This window comes from Ptiloglossa arizonensis, chromosome 9 (assembly GCF_051014685.1).
Source record: "Ptiloglossa arizonensis isolate GNS036 chromosome 9, iyPtiAriz1_principal, whole genome shotgun sequence".
Lineage (NCBI taxonomy): Eukaryota > Metazoa > Arthropoda > Insecta > Hymenoptera > Colletidae > Ptiloglossa > Ptiloglossa arizonensis.
In genome coordinates this window covers 17,151,900-17,167,693 of record NC_135056.1, presented here as the reverse complement: position 1 = coordinate 17,167,693, position 15,794 = coordinate 17,151,900, and the positions used below count along the sequence as shown (strand labels likewise).

Below are 15,794 nucleotides of genomic sequence, written 5' to 3'. Positions count from 1 at the left end.
ACGCAAAAAATATACCTTCCGAAATTTAATCAAGTTAATGAGCCAAAATTTCAATAAGGTTAACGAGAATTTCTCAGTAAAAACATACCCTTAATTTTTTGGGAAAAGTTTCTTAAAATTTAAATAGCGCACCGTTGGGAAGAGTTTCTTAAAATTTAAATAACGCACCGTTCGAAATGGAGGGAAAAGTGTGTGTTTAAACTCATTTATATCCGGAAAACCTTACCGATTCATTGACGATACTCTCGCAACAAAAATGTTAACACACTCGTTCAAAGACACCCAAAAATTTCATATCCAACCCAAGTCGATCACCCTCGAATACGTGCAAACAGTTCCGCGACAATTAAGCAGGTAACACCGTGAAACGTTCGCGAGATCCCCATGAAAGTTTCGCCAACGATCGAAAAATCGGGTGAAATATTCGCCTCGAAAATCGTGCACCGATTGCATCGCGTCTGACGAATTTTTCCGCGTGTCTTTCGAGGGACTGTGTTCTCGGTGAAATTTCGCGAAAAACGAACTAAAAAAAAAAAAACCCGGAAACACATATACGTACACATTCGCGCAAAGTTTGACTCTGGAAACTGAACGTTCTCCGAAAACGTGTACGGTGTTTTCCGCGATGCCAAACGCATAAGTCGCGAAAGCGTTCAATGGCGGGCGACAGGTGGAGAACGCGTAGAGAGAAGGGGTGAGCGGTGGTGAATTGCTACGAGTCGCATTTGCAATGTACAATATACAAAATTAAAATGATATTTGATTCGTTATAACCTTTGTATGCGTAATAGCGCGATATTGGATTGTCACGGGAGCGAGAAGGGTGGCGCGGGAAGGGGTTGGACATTTTTTCCATCGTACCGAAATTTTCCTCTGAAATATCGTCGTTATTATTTTCATACATTGTCGGTCCGTTCGATTGTGAGAAATTATTAACACGAGCGAGCTCGCATGCACACGCTGAAAAGGGGGAAGGGCCTTCGACGCGAGTTCGACGCGCGGCTGATCTTTAAAACTGAATTCTGCTGATAAATTGAACGCAAACGCTAATTTAATACGTAAAACGTTTCCCGTGCATTTTTCACCGCGCTAATTAATCCAGCTTTATTGCCCGGTTCGATCGTCGAATCGCGTCTACCGCCTCGTACACGCGAACACCGAAGTCTCTCTTACCTTGGGAGCCGGAGCAATTCATCGTGGTCCCGTTGGGTCCTCCGTTTTGCACCGGTGACGGGTACGACCTGGAAATAGAAAGAAAAAAAAGAAATCGAGATGATATCGTTGATACGGACACGCACCGTTTCTCGCGTTAACCGATTCTCGGGTTAACCGATTCTCGGCCCCCGTACACACCGACGATAAAGTCACCCCGTGAAAACACTTCCGTTTCTCTTTTTCTCCTTTCGTTGATCCCCCCGTGTCTCTCTTTTATTTCGCAGATATGAAGCCGCGAGGGATGTCTCCGCTCGTCGATCAGCAACAGGTAATTTCGACGCGATTTCGAACGTTCGTTGACTTATTCATTAACCGATGGTTCCTCGTAGAAAGCCCCGCGATATTATTAATAGTGCCGTACCGACGTAGGACCAATGCTCGTATCGAGTCGCTTAACGAACACGTCCAATCCACGATTCAGTTCGGTAATCGTGTACGTGGCTCGAGTTACCCGCACGCTGATTTTTAAATCGCACGAATCCGCTAGAACCGTGGACAATATTTCTATTTTTTTATTTTCGGTAGAAATCACGAATCGTTTAATCGCGATTTTAAATGATCTCAAGTGGAGTGAATTTGTACGTACTCGCGTTTTCTTTCTAAAGAGTTACACTTCTCGTTTCTTTCATTCCGATTCTCTTACTCGCGTTTGCACTTCGCTCGATAAATAATAGATTGTGCTATACTAGCGACCTAGTACCATACTGTTCGATAAGTTTCATCGAACAGCCCAGTACTCCGTATCTCTCGACTTTTCTTCTTTTTTTTTAGGTATCTTTCGCGAAATTTCTTCGTCGGTTGAACAATCCTCTGTAACCTTCTTACTTTAATTTACTCGCACTGTGTTTATTCTTCTTTGGAAAATCAATGGGATTGTTACCTATGAATCGATAAATAAAATATTCCACCGTATCGAGATAAAACTTATCGAGACAACACTTTACACGTACCAAAATTATTGTACGGAATAATTTAATTTATTTCGCTCGAAAACTAGTAATTACCTCTAGTAGAAATAATATTCGAAATGGATCGTGTTCTCGTCTCGGAACAAAGTATTTATTTTTCTTTGCAAATCGATGGGTTTATCGCCTGTAAATTAATAAGTAAATTACCGATGTTACAAGTATAATTACCGATTCGCGACGATGATTACCGATCGGTTGCTCCGCGAGGCGGATAAATTCGTGAAAGAAATCGGAAACGGAAACCTTTTTTCCGATCGTTCTTTCCTCGATGTATATCGCGCTGTTCGTTTCCTTGTTCCACGAGCGGGTCTCGAACAAACGAGGCAAAGTGGAACGAAGACGAAGACGAAGACGAAGACGTTACGAGACGGTTCGTCGCGCGAAAGATCGGCTTCCAACTTTTCCTCGAACAACGCCGGAGTCTCTCTCGCTCTATTTTTTTCTCTCTTTTCCTTTTTCTTCTCGAGAACATCGCGAAGAGGCGAGTCGATCGAAACGCGATTTCGAAAGAGGAAAAGGCTTTCGTCGCGCGAAAATACTCCGCGCGGAGAAATCGCGACGAGCACGCGGCAACGAGCTTCGATATCGTCTGAGATTTCTTTCGTTCTGGGTAACACCCTCTTGTTCTCAGAGAAGAACACGTCGGTGACCGAGGAGTCGCGAGACACCGTCTCAAAGAGGAAAAGAAAACGAGAAAACCGAGAAAATACGCGATCAAACCGAGCCTAGGTGGTGGTCGTTGCGCGCAAACTCGCGCGCACTTCGTTTAATTGATTGTACACCCCATAAACACGCGGCAATTATGATTGTTCTCTGTATTATCCACCCCTTTCGTTTCCTCTCGCGATCACGCTCGGACAACCCCTCTCTGTTCCTCCTCTTCCATTCCCTCTCTACGCACACCTCCATTTTTCGGCTAATTATGAGACTCGATGAGCTTTGTGGCGCGCCAAAGCCGAAGCGGCCACCTGCAATCGTTCAAAGCAAATTACGAACGATCGCGCGTACGCGGAAGAGACTGTCTTTGAACAAAGAGGATTTTTCCTCGTTCCACGGTTTTTCGATATTACAAAATTTACATCACGGTTGAGAACGACTCGTTCGTTTGTTCGTCGTTCTCTGTGCGTAATTCGATCGATTACCACCGAAAAACAATTCGTTGTATCGCAAACCGTGTCCGCCCGGTTATATTTATCCTCGATTAAGCGCAAACGTAGGATACGTAGCAACGACCGACTCTCCGGTTTCCGTTAACAATTTTCATATCGGATCCGAAACGGGATGATACCCCCCCGACGTTAAACTCCGTTTTCTCTTTTCCCCCGTTCCATCTTTCGGCTAATTATGAGACTCGACGAGCTTTGTGGCGCACCAAAGCCGTATTGTGCGCCTGGAATCGTTCGCGAGCAAATTACGATCAATCACGAATATATCCTCGATTAAGCGCGAGGATACATCATTGCCACCCTCTTCCTCCTCCTCCCTTCTGCGCTTTGGTGCAACAAACTTTTAGAGAGGATCCCGAGCCACCGAGAATCATCCCGCGCGAGTTTGTACATCAAAAGCGCGAAATACCGCGCAAAGCGAAACGTTTCATCGAAACCTACCTTTCGCGGAATATTAATATTTATCGTGGTTATCGCCGTATCGTCGATCACCAATCCGAGCATTGTTTCGGAAAGGCGCGTGAATCGCGTTCAGAGTTACCTAAGATCGCGTTTGCTCTTGAATCCGAGGGGAACGGTTTTCTTTGTTACGGGTTCGCGATCGATTCGAACGATACGAACGCGGTGTCGCTTTGAAGTTACGTGCAAGGAGCACGTGTAACGCGAGACTCGCTCGATGGTGCTACGTTTCTTTTGCTCTCGTTGTGTTTTAAGCTTCGTGTCGAGCGGTACGCGCGACTCTCGCGGAAAAGAAACCGCTCTTCGAAGCGAACCTTCTCAATTTCGTTTCTTGAATGCGGGTGAATTATGACGTTAGACGAATCTCGCGTTGTTAGACGATCGTTCACGATGATTCTCGATCAAATAGAGAGGAGATTCGTGACTCTCGCGGGAAAAAATCGTTAACTGTTCTTCGAAGCGAACCGTCTCAATATTGTTTCTTGAAAGAGGGGGTGAATTATGACGTTAGACGAATCTCGCGTTTCTACATGATCATTTACGATGATTCTCGATCAAATAGAGCGTAGATTCGTGACTCTGGCGGAAAAAAATCGTTAATTTCTTATTCTTCAAAGCGAACCGTCTCAATTTTGTTCCTTGAAAGCGAGTGAACTACAGTGTTCGACGAATCTCGCGTTCCTAGACGACCGTTCACAATGATTCTCGATCAAATAGAGAGTAGATTCGTGATTCTCGCGGAAAAAATTCGTTAACCGCTCTTTAAAGCGAACCATCTCAATCTTCTTCCTTGAAAGCGAGTAAATCACTGCGTTCGACGATAGTTGACGACGATTTCCAACAAAGTGTAACGTTATTCGCGACTCTCACGAAAAAAAATCCTCAATCGTTAATTTCCTATCCTTTAAAGCGAACCGTCTCAATCTTCTTCCTTGAAAGCGGGTAAACCACCGCGTTCGACGATAGTTGACGACGATTCCCAACAAAGTGTAGCATTATCCGCGACTCTTGCAGAAAAAATCCTTAATAATTAATTTTCTTTTCTTTAAAGCGAACCATCTCAATCTTGTTCCTTGAAAGCGAGTAAACCACCGCGTTCGACGATCATCGTCGACGATTCCCAACAAAGTGTAGCATTATCCGCGACTCTTGCAGAAAAAATACTCAATCGTTAATTCCCTATTCTTCAAAGCGAACCGTCTCAATCTTCTTCCTTGAAAGCGGGTAAACCACCCATTCGACGATCGTCGACGATTCCCGACAAAGTGTAGCGTCACTCGCGACTAGAAGGGCGCAAGTTTCGGTGCTCGGATTCGAAAAGCGGCGACAGTCGCCGAGTTACCGTTGGAAAACTTTGGAATTTCGGTTTCGTCGCTTGGCCGTGTACTCTGTTTGCGATCTTCTCCGTCTCTCGTCGAGTTCCGTCAACTCGTTCGGAAAACTTTCGCCGCGTCGATAATCCGTGGTGTCCCTTTTCGATTACGCTGACGCGGCTCGGTACACTCGTCTCCTGGTGGTCGTTCCTCTACTCTTGTCCAGCGTATACGAAACTCGCGAATCCGGCCTGGTTCCCCATTCTTTCCGAAAAGTTTCCGATCGCGTAACACCTCGGTTTCAACGCGTCCCCATCGGCCGAGCGCGAGACTTCTTCGCTTGTTTACAAGGTGCTCGGCCCGCGATGCTCGCCGCGTATTTACCTAATCTACTTCCGGCCGTTGAGAGGAGAATCGATTTGTTTTTACCACGGAGACGGACGGACAAACTCGCTCGTTCGTTCGTGCGTCCTTTCTCCGTTACGAATCGAACGTTCATCGAACGATAAACGGGAATCAATTCCACGGTATAATTTATCGCAATTAATCGAGCGTAGTTCGGTCGATGCTCCGTTAATACGTTGTCTAGACGAACTCGTTGAATCCGTGAAAGAGTCCGCGACTATCTGCTAAATTGCAGATTCCATTATTGGTATCGTTTGCGAGAGTAACCTCGATTTCACCGCTACGTAATCCCGACATTGGAAAAATCTCGAGAATAATTTCCAACGATTAACAAATTTTACACGAAATCTGACGCGGGATTGTTCTCGCGATCGACACCATCGAACAGATCCATCTCGATCGTAACGCGTACTCTCGTGCAACGATGGTGGTACCTCTTGACGATAGAACTCGCGTTAATGTTACGTTCGGTGTACACGTTCGACGATAGAAATAATTCAATTATTCGAGTATCTTTCCTACCGGTTGTAAATTCGAAACGGGTTATAGACCCCTCTCGACGGAATTTTGTCGATTTATAAGTTTATCTCGGTAACGAGATAGACCGTAGGATAATCCTCGATGTCGAAGTTACTTCGACGACCGAGCGGTTCGAGTTCTCGGTGTACGCAGCCACCGAACGAACGTGTACAACTTTAATCGTTCGGTGTATCTCTCCGAAAATTACCGAGGCAACCACGCCCGATATTTTGCACACGCCATTAGGGACGATCTATAGGACGTTATTGTCCCGCGAAAGCGCGTTATAATCGAAGTTGACCACTGGAGGTCCTTGGCTGGTTCGGTATCGCCGACGTAGATGCGATTAGCTGCACCGTGTCCGGGACGCGTCTAATGTCGTAAGCCGGTACGTTTACCGAGGCGTTCAGCGATACGATAAAATCGATTCTCTTTGTACGTACGTATCGATATTGTATTATACACGGTGAAGGAAATCGTCGTCGTCGTCACCGCGCGGGGAAAGTTACAGTCTCGGCGGAGTATCTCGAGTCGCGAGAGGGTTGCGGTCATTACGAACCGTTCGAGGAGCGCTCGTATAAACTTCTCGCTCAAGTGAAACCATTACGATCAGCTGCGCGCACCGATCGATTAAGTAGCTTCACGCTCGTGGAATCGAAAACACTTCGGTGGAATAATTTCTGCCGGCAGCATCGCTCGCAGGAAGTCACGACCCACCTTCCTTTTCCTTTCTTCGAACTTGTATCCGACACGGTACGCTCGCGATCGAAATTCGCCTCGTACCGGAGCCAATGTCTAGACGTCGTCCTTGCTGGACTCTCACGGATATCTGGTGCGTTCACCGGACGATGTTTCTTTTCTCGTCGCGACGTTCAATTCGCAATTAACGGAGATATTTTTAACGAACCTTTAACACCGACCGAAAGGTTCACCGGAACAGGTTTCGAGCGAACTCGACGCAAATAGATCGTTGAAGCTATCGCGGTTATGAGTATCGCCAGAGCCAAAGAATCGTTTGTAACACGGATAGCTTAATTGGTTCGAGGAATCCCCGGTACAGCAATCCGATTGGGCGATTCTTTTCCTTCAGATGGGCACAGCTTGAGTCACCTAAACCGATTACCTTAATTTAAGGTCCCCGCTCGATTTCCATAAACCGATTCTTGTATGAAACAATCTTACGCGTCGGGGTTAGGTGAGTGTCTTTGACGATACACGGCTCTTCTTGTTTTGATGCTTTTCACGATTGAGATGCCGACTGATTTTGGAATTTTAAGGTGTAGACTTGGATGTGTTTCTCGAAAAACACTAATTGACGAGGAGGAAGAGGAGTTTGGAAAATTGATCAGTCGTGTAGAATGGTAAATGTTACATTTTTGGGAAATATTAGAACTATTGACAGATTTTTGAATATTAAGGTGTATTTTGTATGTGTGTCTCGAAAAACACCAATGGACGAGGAGAAAGAGGAGTTTGGAAAATTGACCACTCGTGAAGAATAGTAAACGTCACATCTTTGGGAAACATTAGAACTATCGACAGATTTTGGAATATTAAAGTGTATTTTGTATGTGTATCTCGAAAAACACCAATTGACGAGGAGAAAAAAGAGTTTGGAAAATTGATCACTTGTGTAGAATAGAAAAAGTCACAACATCTTTGGAAAATACTAAAACTAACGACAGATTTTGGAATATTAAGGTGTATTTTGTATGTGTATCTCAAGAAACACCAATTGACGAGAAGAAAGAAGAATTTGGAAAATTTATCATTTGTGTAGAATAGAAAATTCACATCTTTGGAAAATACTAAAACTACCGACAGATTTCGGAATATTGTGTGTATCTAAAAAAAACACCAATTAACGAGGAGGAAAAAGAGTTTGGAAAATTTATCATTTGTGTAGAATAGAAAAAGTCACATCATCTTTGGAAAATACTAAAACTACCGACAGATTTCGGAATATTAACGTATACCTCGTATGTGTATCTCAAAAAACACCAATCGACGAGGAGAAAAAAGAATTTCTAAAATTAATCATTCGTGTAGAATAGAAAAAGTCACAACATCTTTGGAAAATACTAAAACTACCGACAGATTTCGGAATATTAACGTATACCTCGTATGTGTATCTCAAAAAACACCAATCAACGAGGAGAAAAAAGAATTTGTAAAATTAATCATTCGTGTAGAATAGAAAAAGTCGTACCATCTTCGAAAAACACCCTATAGAACATAAACAACTAGATTGTTCGCTAAGTTTCGTCGTTTCTTCCATTCTAAAAAAATACTACGACCCTTCAACTTCGAACAACTGTAAATATACAAACGAATCGACAAATCTACACGAAACTTCCCAAGTATTCCCCAAACAGTAGTACCATCTTCAAAAAACTAAAACAACCACCCTAATAACTCCGTGCATCATCGAACAACAAAACTTATCGAGCAACCTATTACATTTCATTACGAAAGCAGTTGGAAGTCGTTTGAACCGGTCGGTGAGTCCAGCGTTAAACTTACCATAAGTTCACCAATCCAAACTTCGCGAACGAAAAATCGCCAAGACTTTGGAAAGTCCAAGTCGTGTGTACACTCGATGTAAGTTCCAACGCGAAATGTTTCGTCGGTTACGTCGAACACGAGTGCGTAATCGGTTAATAAGCGAGAGTTGTTGCAAGCGTTGCGAAGCGTTTCTGCGGTTATAGCGCGTGGCATACCGTAATGATACGTTCTCTCGCGTGTCTTCGAGCGTCGTTACCGGCTCGCGATAAACTTTATATTCTACTCCGTTTTCGCAAAGAAAGAAAAAAAAAAAAAAAAAAAAAAAAAAGAACTCTCGTCACGGGACCTTTTCGCAAAAGTACCAGAACCCCGGATAACTTCGAGAGAATTTTTTTTCCTCGCGCGTATTTTAAAGTGGTCAAGTTGAACGACTCGGCCCTCCTCCTCGTCCTCCTCCACCTCCTCCTCCTCATCCTCCTCTTTGTATAATTAAAGTCGGAGTATTCTAACGGCAATTAACGACGAAGTTTCGTCCATTCATCGTTAGCCGAGCGTGCTCGTTGCAACAAGGTCGATATCGTTGTATTAAATACAATGGAGTAGTTAGCAACAATTTAACTATTCGAACTTAAAGTTCGGCTACTTTCTAACATCCCTCGATACACAACGTTCGGGTAAACTCTACTCGAGGATCGAAACTTGGCCCACTTGTAAACGCATCGAAACCAAACTCGCGTCTTTCGCTGGTATCGGTTATTCTTAAGCGGTCACATTACCCTCTGACGAGTATAATAACCGTGGAATCTTGTTTCCAAACGTTGCTTCTCGCGTTCCCGTGAATTCGCGGAACCTCGACCGTGAAATTCGAAACACATTCGTCGCGTTCTCACGTTGGTGTTACATCGTTGCAAATCGCGGGTTCCTCAGTCGTAGTCCGATTGTCGTCGAGTCACGATCGATTCGACACGTATAGTTTCTTGTTTCTCCGAAAAATATTCACACCGAAGGGGTGAAATCGACCCTCCGTGTCGAGGGTGGAAATTTTATTTCGATCCATTACCGTGGTTACTGCACAGGCTTGGGAAAGTAAACGTGTACAAGTGTACAAGATTTGTTATTATTTCGAAGGACGGTTGTCGCGTGATGGATAACGGAATTGAGAAACATCGAAGCTGTGTTTCGTGAATGTTTATGGATATCTGAGGTATTATTGACGTAGAAACGAAGATACAATTAGGGTATACTCGCAAAAATGAGAGTAGTTGAGTAGTTTGATGCATCGTCTGTAGGTGTTACGGATTGGTAGAATCAATTATTATATTTACCGTCTAGCGTCTATTTTAATATCCTTGCGACCTTGTAACATATTTCCATAACTGTTGCAACAGATCGGATCGAGCGGTTCCGTATTTTACGAGTCGGGCTTGTTATGTTACAAAGTTGAAGGCACGAGTTCCGTACATTCTGGACATATTTCGCTCAAAGACTTTGATCGTATAGTCGAACGGTTGAATAGGATAAAAAATTCGCGAGCACGTCTTCGGACGACGCGACTGGATGCTCTTGTATTTCATCAGTCGTCTCCTTTGTAACGCAACGTTACAAAGTTAAAAGGCACGAGTTCCACACGTTCTGGGCGTATTTCACCCAAAGACTTCGATCGCGTAGTCGAACGAAAGAACCGAGGTTAAGCGAAGCAAAAATTTCTTCGCGGCGAGCTACTTCTCGAAGAAGGACAGTGCGAACTTAACGCGGACTCGAATAAATAGGTTAAGGAATTCCCGAGCACGTCCTCGGACACAACCGAATCCTCCTCTACTTTATTTATCCTTTTAGTCTTGGAGCCAAAGCCACGAGTTTCATACCTTTCGAACGTATACGCGATTAAAATATTTCTAATGTCTCTTACCATCTTCCTCTCTCTCTCTTTCTCGCAAAAGTGACAAATAACATCCTCAAAGAGAGGCTGCGTGAACTTAACGAGAGCTCGAAGAAGTAGGTTAAACAATTCGCGAGCACGCGGTCGAACCACAAAACCGAGTCCTTCTATATTTTATTCGATCCTCGATTGTGTTCCAAAGCTAAAAGCACCTGCCCCGTACAATCCGAACGTGTGCGACACGTTTCAAAATTTCGATTTTCTTTCACTCGCGCGAAAGTGACTCTTCAAAGGGGGGCCTGGCGCGAATTTAACGCGAGCTCAAAGTAGGTTAAAAAATTCAGGAGCACGTTCTCGAATTATGCAATCGAGTCTTATATTTTATTTGTTTCACGATTATGTTTCACATGTAAACATAAACGATCCTCGAAAAAATTCAATTCTCCCGCCCAAACGTAATTCTTCAGAAGGGGGGAGGGCGAATTTAACGCGAGCTCAAAGCAGGTTAAAAAATTCAGGAGCACGTTCTCGCAATATGCAACCGAATTCTATATTTTATTTACCCCATGATTGTTTCACATGTAAACATAAACGATCCTCGAAAAAATTCAATTCTCCCGCCCAAACGTAATTCTTCAAATGGGACCAGGGCGAATTTAACGCGAGCTCAAAGCAGGTTAAAAAATTCAGGAGCACGTTCTCGCAATATGCAACCGAATTCTATATTTTATTTGCCCCACGATTATGTTTCACATGTAAACATAAACGATCCTCGAAAAAATTCAATTCTCCCGCCCAAACGTAATTCTAAAGGGGGCAGGGCGAATTTAACGCGAGGTCAAAGCAGGTTACAAAATTCAGTAGCAAGTTCTCGGACCACATAACCGAATCTTATATTTTATATATCCCACGATTATGTTCCACGATTTAAATGTAAACGATCCTAAAAAAATTCGATTCTCTCGTGCAAAAGTGACTCTTCAAAAGGGGACCGGGACGAATTTAACGCGAGCTCAGCGCAGGTTAAAAAATTCAGTAGCACGTTCTCGGACCACATAACCGAATCTTATATTTTATTTGTTCCACGATCCAAACGTAAACGATCCTCGAAAAAAAAATTCAATTCTCCCGCGCAAAAGTGACTTCAAAAGGGGACCGGGACGAATTTAACGCGAGCTCGGCGCAGTTTAAAAAATTCAGTAGCAAGTTCTTAATTCACACGAGCGAAACCTATTATTTATTTCTCCCAGGATTAATACACGAAATTGAAAAAAGGTTCCTTCGTAAACGTATTCGATCCCTCGCGAAAATTACGATTCCCTCTCGTCCGCGCAACGATGGCGCTCGCAAGTTCTCGAACGGGGGGCGGTGGCGGCGTGGATGGTGGCGGTGGTGGTGGGGGTCGGGTCGAGCTTAACGCGAGCTCGAAGAAATAGGATAAAAAATTCGCGAGCACGTCTTCGGACGACGCGGGACTCGAAATAACGAGGCTCCGGCGGCGCTCCGGTCCGAAGTTCGGCGTCGAGCATCGTGACGCGGATCGAACGCGCGCGAGAGCAAGAGGGCGAGAATAGATGCGACTGTAATTGGATTTACAGTCATCGGTTCGGTTCGCCGGCGGATGGAGGCCTAAAGGCCGCGTTACTCGACACCCCGGGAAAGTTGCTCGACGTTAACACGCGGAGGACCGAACCGAACCAGCGTACGAGCGAGCGAGCAAACGAACATTGTTTCGGCCCGCGTCCCGCGATTCGCTCGCCGCGTAATGGAACCCCTCGCTCCGCGGCGCAAATACATATTACGCTCGAGACTAAATACAAACAATCCGACGGGCTCGTACGGAACGGTATAATGCAGCTGGTCGCGTTGTTTCCGTCAAAATTGAGAATTGCAAACCATCCCACCTCTTCCCTCTTTCGCCGCCCCGGCCAAACGGGGGGCAAAATATGAAATCAATATTTGCGTAACTGCGCGCCGCGGGTCCCCCTTCGAGCGACAATTCTACGATCGTTTGTGTCTCTTTTTTCTTTTTTATTTCTATTTTTTCTTTACCGAGAAATAAACGACCGATGCACAATTTACACTTTCGAGGACGAACGCCCCCCATTGGTTCCGTATCGTTTCCCTTACCCGCTTCTACGGTCCCCCTCGTTCTCTTCCCGCGCGAGTTCGGGTAGCCGCCGCGAACGCAAGGGCGAAAAAAGAAAAGAAAGAAAAAAAAAGAAGGTCTTCCCCGAGAACGAAGACGACGCGATGGGTGGGGACCGGTGGTATGTAATACCGACATTTGTAATAACTCGAAGCATCTAAATGCCACAATTACTATAATCGCGGCGAAAAAGCCACGGCGTTGCACGGGCCGGTTGCGTACAAACACCGGTTCGCTACGGCGAGGACTTTAAAGCTCTCTTCTCCCGGTTTAAATTATAGACTACGCACCGCTCGACTATTATGTCGGGCCGGGTCTATTAATAGTGCACGCCGCGTCCTAGGGAAAACGGTTCGCGCAGCGTTTTATCATAGCTCTCGTTCGCGATAAATCAGCCCCTTCCCGCCGCGTGCCTACGAGTCGATACCGGCCGGCAGCCAGCAGCGCGACCTTCGACAATCCTTTCGTCGTTTTTTTCGCGGAAGCTCGATCGAATCGACGTTGGGATCTCGCGGCCGGCCACGTGGCCCCCCCCCCCCCCCCTCGAGTTTATATTAGTTTTTTTTCTCTCTTTCCCCTCCTGTTTCTTCTCTCTCTCTTTCTCTCGTTCTCGTTCTTTCTCTCGTTCGCAGACGGTCGATCGACGTGTATTTTTCTCTCCGAATTCCCCCCGTTGCCTCCCGTCAGGAGGGAAACATACCAGGCCGGCGACTGTCGCGGACAGAAACTACGTCGCGAAAGAAAAGCTCGTCAGGACGAAACCGTTACGTAAAGTATCTCGGACAGGCCTCTTCTCGGCCGGGTTTCACGATCGAACGAAAACATCCGTAAAGACGGAGAGAGAGAGAAAGAGAAAGAGAGAGAGACTCAATTTATTCCTCCGCGTCGCGTCGAAATCACTCGTCGCGAATTATTTAATCCGTCGGAAGAAAATCCACAAAGAGGACCGCCCACGTTACAAACGTACGTACGTACGAGGTTTCGTACGGAACGCTTTCGTCGAATCGTTCGTGACAACGGCTAGCAATAACGATTCGATTGACTTTTAATGCAAAATAACCGCGCGACCGGGAGGAATCGTTCTTTCGCTACGCTCCCACGAGGGAAGGTCGTGTATCGATGATGATGATGATGATGTTACTCGTGTACGAGGTATACGCGCGTGATTTTATCGGTTTCCCGCGCGCGTTCGTTTCTTAGCACCGTGTGCCCCCTTTGAACGTTCGAGATCGTTTCGTTCCCTCTTTCACGATTTTGAGAACGCGCTCGCGTGAAGTTACCGATGTTCGTTGTTGTGTGACTAGTGTAAAATGTATTCTATTTTTTTTTTCTCTTTTTTTAACGAGCGTTACAACGGAATTTTTTCCCCGATTTTTCGAGTTCAAGTTACCGATACACGGACCATTTTCGAGCGATAGGTTTCGGGAGCTCTCAATTTGACTACATCGCTCGGCTCGAGAACGTACGAGAACTGTTTCGTCCTTGTTCCGAACAATTAATAGAAAAAATTAACCGAAGTACTTGCGGTTGTTCGTTTAAACGGCGATTCGAACGAACTTTGCATCTAGGTATTCGCTGCGAGTTTTTTTAATCGATGCATTAAATATACAAGTATAAACGCTAGGAGCTAACGGTTTACCAAAAATCTAGGGACGTGTCATTTTCGAAAAACTGTGAGTTCCTTTGTTCGATCGTTTGAGTCTGTTTTAGTAACGTCTTTGCTCTATATTCATTTCTGATTTACAGTTTCATTTCGTTACGTCGTGAAATTTATCTAATACGTTACGCAGGTAACATGACGCGTTACGTATGTTTGCTCTGTTTTCTCGTTATTCAGCTAGCTGGAATAAATAATCGTTGTCGCGTGTAAGGAGTAGAGACGAAGTAACGGGTGTACATATTGCATCGATGTATCTAAGTAGGATGCAATGGGACTGGTTACTTCTCCCACTTTGTCGTACGTCACTTCCCCACTCCTCGAAACTTATTTTTCCAGCCAATGATACGTTGTGACGTGTCACGATGTGAAGTAGAAGTGGGGAGTATCGTGGGAGCGTAGTGGGAGATGTAACGAGTGTATTTCCAGAGTGTTCATAATTATAATACAATAGAAATATTCATTACTTTTCTCACTAATTATTACTCGGTTTATTTTTTTAGCTGGATGGGGAGTATCATGAGAGTATAGTGAGAGGAGTAACGAGTATATTTCCAGAGTGTTCTTAACTACAATACAATAGAAATATTCATTACTTTTCTCACTTGTTATTTTTCTAGCTACACTGATGATGCATTGTGCCATTATGTGCAGTAGAAGTGGGGAATATCATGGAAACGTAGTGGAAGAAGTAACAAGTGTATTTTCAGAGTATTCATAACTACAATGGAATAGTAACACCAATTACTTTTCTCACTAGTTACTATTCGGTTTATTTTTCTAGCTGAGTGGGGAGTATCATGAGAGTATAGTGAGAGGAGTAACGAGTATATTTCCAGAGTGTTCATAACTACAATAGAATAGAAACACCCATTACTTTTCCCACTAGTTACTATTCGGTATATTTCTCTAGCCGAATGGGGAGTATCGTGAAAGTATAGTGAAAGGAGTAACGAGTATATTTCCAGAGTGTTCTTAACTACAATAGAATAGTAGCTACGTAGTTAAATACCAGTAGTTAGTAGTTAAATCCATTACTATTCCCACTAGTCACTATTCGAGTTATTTTTCCAGCTACACTTATGGTGCATCGTGTCACAATGCAAAGTAAGAGTAGGAAATATCATAGAGACGTAGTGGGAGAAGTAAGAAGTGTATTTCCAAAGTGTTTCTAACAACAATACAACAGAAATATCCATTATTTTTCCCACTAGTGACTATTCCAGTTATTTTTCCAGCTACACTTATGGTGCATCGTGCCACAATGCAAAATAGGAGTAAGGAGTATCATAGAGACGTAATGGGAGAAGTAAGAAGTGTATTTCCAGAGTATTCCTAACAATAATACAACAAAAATATCCATTACTTTTCCCACTAGTCACTACTCGAGTTATCTTCCAAGCTACACTTATGGTGCATCGTGCCACAATGCAAAGTAAGAATAGAGAGTATCACAGGAACATAATGGGAGAAGTAAGAAGTGTATTTCCAAAGTGTCCCTAACAACAATACAACAGAAATATCCGTTACTTTTCCCACTACTCACTACTCCAGTTATT

General features: G+C 44.3%; 2 protein-coding genes across 4 annotated transcripts in view; one reads left to right on the top strand and one right to left on the bottom strand.

The window, feature by feature from the left end:
* Dnmt3 (DNA methyltransferase 3) overlaps positions 1-15,794 on the top strand; it is a 151,177-nt gene that overhangs the window by 51,580 nt on the left and 83,803 nt on the right. For 2 of the 3 annotated variants that reach the window (XM_076320788.1, XM_076320786.1), the window contains exon 2: positions 1,440-1,483. The exons of the other annotated variant lie outside the window; for it this stretch is intronic. In XM_076320788.1, coding sequence (XP_076176903.1) covers positions 1,442-1,483 — 42 coding nt within the window. In that variant the 5' untranslated portion in view covers positions 1,440-1,441. The remainder of the gene's footprint in view (positions 1-1,439; positions 1,484-15,794) is intronic. 3 annotated transcript variants of the gene reach the window in all.
* Tdg (Thymine DNA glycosylase) overlaps positions 1-15,794 on the bottom strand; it is a 123,258-nt gene that overhangs the window by 54,301 nt on the left and 53,163 nt on the right. The window contains exon 2 of the mRNA XM_076320798.1: positions 1,174-1,241. Within this exon, the coding sequence (XP_076176913.1) occupies positions 1,174-1,241 (68 nt within the window). The remainder of the gene's footprint in view (positions 1-1,173; positions 1,242-15,794) is intronic.